This window comes from Oryzias latipes, chromosome 22, assembly GCF_002234675.1.
Source record: "Oryzias latipes chromosome 22, ASM223467v1".
Lineage (NCBI taxonomy): Eukaryota > Metazoa > Chordata > Actinopteri > Beloniformes > Adrianichthyidae > Oryzias > Oryzias latipes.
In genome coordinates this window covers 25,335,305-25,341,950 of record NC_019880.2, presented here as the reverse complement: position 1 = coordinate 25,341,950, position 6,646 = coordinate 25,335,305, and the positions used below count along the sequence as shown (strand labels likewise).

General features: G+C 42.0%; 1 protein-coding gene across 2 annotated transcripts; it reads right to left on the bottom strand.

Annotated features, from left to right (window-relative positions):
• Positions 1-982: 982 nt before the first annotated feature.
• LOC101158902 (ubiquitin-conjugating enzyme E2 D2) lies at positions 983-4,784 on the bottom strand. Of its 2 annotated transcripts, XM_011490782.2 has the most exons (8): positions 4,371-4,784; positions 3,577-3,640; positions 3,401-3,432; positions 3,195-3,272; positions 2,873-2,978; positions 2,670-2,763; positions 2,533-2,582; positions 983-1,647 (listed from the first exon to the last, which is right to left on the bottom strand). In XM_011490782.2, exons 1-7 carry the CDS (start codon positions 4,392-4,394, stop codon positions 2,534-2,536), a joined length of 447 nt encoding a protein of 148 aa, XP_011489084.1. In that variant the 5' UTR covers positions 4,395-4,784; the 3' UTR covers positions 983-1,647; position 2,533. The 2 variants fall into 2 exon arrangements, with proteins under 2 accessions (XP_011489084.1, XP_004082832.1); XM_004082784.3 differs by lacking the exon at positions 2,533-2,582.
• Positions 4,785-6,646: the final 1,862 nt, after the last annotated feature.

The following is a 6,646-nucleotide window of genomic DNA, read 5'->3' as shown; positions in this document are numbered from 1 at the left end:
GTCCGCACAAACCAGGTGGTTCTACAAAGGTTTGTCAAATATAAATGATACCAACATATGCTTGGGTTGATCAAATCGATCCAAGCTTAGTAGATCAATAATCGATCCATAAAGGCAAAGCTCCATCTTTTATTCCTTTCCTTTTACTGTGATGTATGACAGGACCCAAGCCAAAGTCTGCTAGCTTGATGCTAACATATAATGGAATTTCCCATAAGACAGCTAATGCTAACGCTTGGTCGACCTAAACAGACATTGCTGACTGGATGAGCAGCTGTTTACTCACCAGCATGAATTTTTGAACTCTTTGGAAACTTTTTTTTAAGTTACCATTTGTGGTCCAAAGCACCGTTTTTGGCACAATCTACTGGAATAAAATGTAATTCTATAGCATGAGCTCCACCTAGTGGTCAAACTGAAACACCATCCAGGAGAACATTTCTTTTTGCAAAATGAGCCAGTTTAGAGACTTTACAGGATTGATTGGCATATTTTTGTTGGAGCTTCTGTTTGAGAAACCATGTAACGATACATGGCTTTAACAATCTCATTGGTTTTTAATTTCACAAATACATTTTACAGTATGTTAACTTTCAGAATGAGTATATAGATGCATGTATTTCTATACAAATTTTTAATAAAGTAAAATTCAAAATTGAATGAGTGGATTGAAAGCATTGTGAATAACATCAAGCCTGAATCAATTTTGGAAATTATTGGTGAAATTCAGCCCTACTAACATGGCGTCATGTTAAAGAAGCCTTCCATTAAGCTCTGCAGGCTTCTCCAGGTTTTAAAAACAAATCAATGTCGATCATCCACCCCACCAACTAAACATCACATAACTTAGAAATACAACATTAAAAAATGGGGATAGAATTTAATTTTCCAAACATTAGTCACCGCTGCTTTTCCAAACAGCTTTAATAAAATTGTATTTAAAAATCAATGAAAAATATAAAACAAAAGAGAGAAAAAGCAGTTATAGTTGAAGTATCTTTATTGAGGGATAATCAAAAAGTAACAGGGAAGGATCAAGTATCGACTTTCACCTTGGCTGAATTATTTTGGGCTACGAGGAGACGGTGTTTAAAATTAAAAAATAACGTTGAAAGCTTCAGAGGGGAATCATGATGGATGTAAACTGCACTTCACCCCAGTCTTTATCGTCAACACAGGAAACTGCTTCTAGCTCAAAGCTGCAATTTTGCTACACTTCCTTATGTGACCAGTAGGGGGCGGGGTCAAAGATTTTCCAGCCCTGCCGTTAGAGGGTTGCCAAAACAAAGCTTTTCTTCAAAGGGGGAGTGTCTGTCAGACCAGCTACATGGATAGACAGGTGACGAGTCAATAACAATAAGGCTCTGAGCATCCTCAGACCAAAAAGCTGATTTCTTTTCTCCAAAAACTGCAATGATACTTGAGTTTGGGTTGGGGGGGCTAGAGAGAAAACGCTGTCGTTCTCATAGTCAGGAAAACAAAGAAAATGATGGGGGGGGGGGGGGGGGGTCAAGTGGTGATTAATAAAAACAAAAAGTGAAAAAGAAAAACCCAAACTTTAATCTTAAACGAACAGTTTCAGCAGCTTCCGATGAACGCCGTCACATTGCGTACTTTTGTGTCCATTCTTTTGCCATTTTGGTGTATCTGTAGAGGGATAAAAACAGATTTTAGAGGGGGGGGGGCTGCATTTTCAATCCAACTTCTTTACATAACTTTGTAGGGTGAGAAGGCGTAGTGGGAGGAGCCACAACAGCAGCTACAACCTTAAGCAATGCGGTTCGCATTCAGGCAGCGCCACAAGATACAAAAAGCGGAAACTCATACCTTGATTAGTAGACATGTTTACTAGCAGACCTTCAACCTGGATGTGCTGAACTTTTAAGACCCACTCCACTGAAAATAGTGTTTTTAATACGTTCTATCGGAGGTTTTCTGATGGAGGACATTACATAAATTAAGCTATTCAAACCTTGTGAATAAAGACAGGATTAAAAAAACCTGTTTCCTCGTCTGAGCTGGCATCTGGCTAAAAACTGTACCACTAGATAGCTTCAATATTGCTCAACATTTTTGTTGCACTGCTAATGTTAGCTTGGGGCTGTGAGGGACTTTAAGCTAGGGGGAGAACACGTAAACGGGGAGCTCTCAGTAATGGGGGGGGGGGGGGTTGCTCTGCATTAGCAATAGTCATATTTAAAAGACCAGTGAGAATGCTTTGAAAATAGATCAAAAGATGATCAAAGTGGGACTTTAACCACACCAGACACATTTGTGCCTGACCCCAAAAGCTACTTAGCAGGACACGTCAAATTGAACCACTTTTTCACTGTCATGCATACAGTTCATTTCCCGTCAAACTCGTCACATTCAGAACGTCTGAAGAAAATCAGATCAAATCTGAAGCTGGGGTACAAAAGGGAGACTGAATCTGACCGAGTACACTGGTTGTGTGCACACAGATTAGTGCAACAGTTAGATCTTTGCCAAGGTGAGAAAGAGATACCAGTCAAGATGCAGCACTAGGCTTACCCTACAGCATGGCATACTTTGCCGTCCACTCCTGAGCTAGTTTATTGTACCTAACAAAGTGAAATCCACGCACATGGATCAACCAAAAAAGGTGGGATCAGGGTCTTGTCACATGCAAAAGGACGGCTTTTACTCACTTCTGACCATCTGTTTTGTAGATCCGTGCAATCTCTGGCACTAATGGGTCATCGGGGTTTGGGTCACATAGGAGTGAGCAAATGGAGAGAAGAACTACAAGAGAAAAGTTTACGGAAACTCAGTTTGACATCGGAAGGCAAACTTCTTCCACAACATTAAAAGACATTAGTTAATTATTAAACGTCAAACTACAGCTTCCTACCTTTAGAAATAGTAAGTGCAGGAGACCACTGTGATCTGAGAATATCCAGACAGATACTGCCATTACTGTTAATATTTGGGTGGTAAATTCTTGTTGTGAATGCCACCTGAGGGAGAGACGCAACAAAAATCTGAGTTATGCAACGCAGATCCTGCGACAGAACAGGCTGGACCGGCAGATGATGTAAACAGGAAAAAAAAAGAATTACAGTTTCACTTTGTTCCGAAATCAAACGCTTTGTCTAAATCAAAAGGCAGCACCACATCCTGTCTTAACTCATTACTATGGAAACGCACAGAAGACACCCGTCATAGCAGCTCACCTTTGGGGGTTTGAAGGGGTAGTCTGTTGGAAAATGAATTGTCAGGAAGAAAACACCTCCCTGATATGGACTGTCACTCTGCAAGGAGAAGTTTAAACCGAGTTAAGGACTGACAGATCCAAGCATAAACATTTGCCGTTATATGAAGAAAGTGAGACCCCCCCCCCCACCACCATAACATGACGGGAAGGTCAAAATGTACTCACAGGTCCCATGATGGTAGCCTGCCAGTGAAACACTGCAAGGACAAAAATGAAGCATTATAAAGAAGCTTACAGGTCACTGTGACTGTCACAGCCTGCCAGGAACGCTGTTTCCTGTTCACGGCATCCACTAACATATGTGGTTTTCAGATTTACATCAGTGTGTTCGGATCACTTACTGTCATCTCCCACCGGGCCAGCAGAGCACTGAGCTGGGGGGTCACGAGCCAGGTCATTCAGTTCCTGTCAGGAGAGGAGCTTCAGTCAGTCATGAAGATACTAGAGTCTGACGAACGTCAACATCTCCAAACACCGAGTATGTGAGGAACAACGTCCTCCCTGGTTAAGGTTACCCCCATACCCCCTCCCCCGGACGGGCCCGCACAGCCCAGTTTTTATATCCACAGCAAACATACAGCCCGTCCATATAATGTTTATTTTTAGGTGACCGTCTATTTTGGAGCGGATGAGCCGGGCCCCACCCCGGCCTTTCCTCATAGAGGCTTCCAGACACCGGCAAGTTGCGGGCGGCCTGCCGGTTTCCGGGGCTGCCCGGTTCCCATCCGGGCCGGAGTTAACTCAGCCGGGCGCGCACACGCGCGACGAGGCTAATCGTGACGTGGGCCCTGGCCGGCTTGGTCAGGTGTGAATCACGGAGAACCGAACGCAAAAACAACGACCGAGACCGGTCGGCCCTGACAGACGTCAGCCCCAACAGAGAGGTTAGGTCGAAAATCGAAACTGCTAATGATTTAATGATAGCTGGCTGGCTGGCGAGCTGCGCGTCAGCCGGTTGTAACACATTTCTGACACACAAGTATCTGGACTGAAAACTATAACCGCCATCAAGCCGAGCAGAGCTCCACACCTGAACCTCGAAGCGACACTTCCTCGTTAGCCTTGACGGAGAATAGTTAGGGAGGCTAGCATGGAAAGCTAACACCGTTAGCACGCAGTTCCGCCGTTCTCTTACCTTGTGGATCCTTTTAAGGGCCATCCTCCCTCCGTGTTTGGGGTTTTCGTATTGTTGATACAGAAAGTGAGCACAAAGGCGGGCTGTGATGTTCCAGGATGACCGCTTCGATTAGATAATTCACGCTGGCTCAGCTCCACGGCCTGTCTGCTTAAGCTAGCTGATATGATAGCAGGTTAAAACTACGTATGCGGCCAAGACTTCACGAAAACTGGCTACGTTCCTCAGGAACTCCTTTCTTTTGGTTCGGTTCTGAAATATCCGTGTCCCCTCGGGAATTGACTAATTGCGAACGCCAGGTGGATAACCCCGGCCTGATATAATTGCCCCTCTTCAGGTTTCGGTCGATGCTGTTAGCTAACTAGCCGCTGTCCACATACAGATGAAGCTTTATGCCGTGAGGGCGGAGCCAGAATCCTGTGAGGGCGGAGTCAGTCAGTGGGAATGCGCCGTCATCCTGCTGTGAGGGCGTGGTCAGTTCGCCATGAGCGTGAATGAGAAAGCAGAATGAGAAATTATTGTCAACAATTTTATAACTTCCTGTTCATCCCTGCAGTTTTTTACACAAGACTTTTCTCACCTTTGTGTACAGAAATATAGAGTTTAAAATTTATATTTTTAGTGATTTATTGTTAACTATGTAGTTTCTAAAAGCAGCTGTTAAATAAAACTGATTATTAATAAATTAATTCCATTATTTTAACTGGATGACACTATAATCAGAACATCAAATTTTAAAATAAAGGGGCGGAGTCAAAATGGTTACGTCCTTCCTTATTGTAATGAGGATTGTGTGCTTCAGTGTGTTGTTTCATTTTGTGACTTTTCATCCGTTTGTCCCAGACAAATGCTCACCTGCATAAGTTCTCATTACTTCTTCAGGTCTTGCTTTTTTTATATTAGTTCCACTTGTAAATTTTCCTAGAAGTCCTAAATACACTTGGAAGATGAATTCTTACTTTTTCAGCTAAACTCCATGTCAGGAATGACATTCCAGAGTTTACTCTGAAAATATTCTTGAGCGTGAAAACTGTCACCTCTTTTGCTTTAGCAACATATTTCCAGATTAGTTGGGTAGAAACATTTGAACTTTGAAACATGCAGAGTAGAAAATGTCATTCTTTACTGTCCATTTCTGATCAGTTTACACATCATTCTCTTCTAAATATGAGCATCCAATTACAAAAGAGTCACCTATTTGGCTATAATTTTCTTCTGTGACACTACAAATTCAGATCTTTTCTATGGTTGTTTTTTATGGCTTTACCTCTTTCGTCTTCTAGATTTTTTCCATCCTGATTGTCATGTTCAACTTTTTTTCACCATGGATGTTTCAGAAATTGAAATGTGATTCAATAAACCTGGAAAGCTGAGTAGAGGAGGAGCATATGTGGGAAATCAGTCATTCAATTCCTTCAGATCTGTGCTGAAAAATACAAAAAATGTTGATGTGTTCAGATGCAGACCTAGATAATTTTATCTTTACTCTTTCTCTAATATCTTGGTCGTATATCTTTCAATTTCTGCTAGAAAAATTCACCTGCAGCCACTGTGTGTTATGTTTTAATAGGTTAAAAAAATAAACTTGTGGAAAAACATGAATAGTAGGTATGCTGTGTGGCACGTCAAATTAATTACCAAACACTCTATGTAAAATGACGTTGCTTTAAAATATGTTGTTTGTATAAAAAAGCAAATAAATGGCAATGATCTCCAACCGTCTTTATAGAACCCAGCATGGAGAGCATAAAAGCTCCTATCAAACAGTCTTTGAGACCAGACACCCATCTGGAAACATCTCCAGCATGTCCCAAATGAATTTGCTTGAAATTTGAATGTTTGTGTTTCTCGCAGCCGGTGGTGACGCAGAGACAAACAGGAACTGGCAGTTCCAGGAAACCGTAGCCAGTATTTCTGTCCTCAACTGTTTGTTGTTGGACTGAACGTCAAACTAAACTTCATCAAGCTTCTCTCCAGACATTTAGGCAGAAGCCCAGCTGGAGACTCAAGTAAAACAAAAATAAAGGCCCACAACAGAAAGAAAAGACTTTAATTTCACCTACCTTTTAACTTCTGGGTTGTTTCTGGTGCCAAACACAGCTGAGAAGGTCTGTAAAACCACACAGGATGTTTCTGAAATGATGTTTAAGGTTCTGTTGGTTTCCACCTGCAGCTCTGTTCAACTAGTTAACAAGCCAGGAGGCACACCAGATGATAAAAAATGACGTAAACATCGGGTTTTATCAGTTTTCACTGCATTTTAAGAACATTGCTAA

What these genes read in the sequence shown, in the direction of transcription:
- LOC101158902 (XM_011490782.2), bottom strand. Translation starts at nt 4,394, where the DNA reads ATGGCCCTTAAAAGGATCCACAAG. An exon ending in TGGCCCGGTGGGAGATGACA is followed by an intron (nt 3,433 to 3,576) that starts GTAAGTGATCCG and finishes TTGTCCTTGCAG; the next exon opens with TGTTTCACTGGCAGGCTACC. An exon ending in TACAAAACAGATGGTCAGAA is followed by an intron (nt 2,583 to 2,669) that starts GTGAGTAAAAGC and finishes TCACTTTGTTAG; the next exon opens with GTACAATAAACTAGCTCAGG.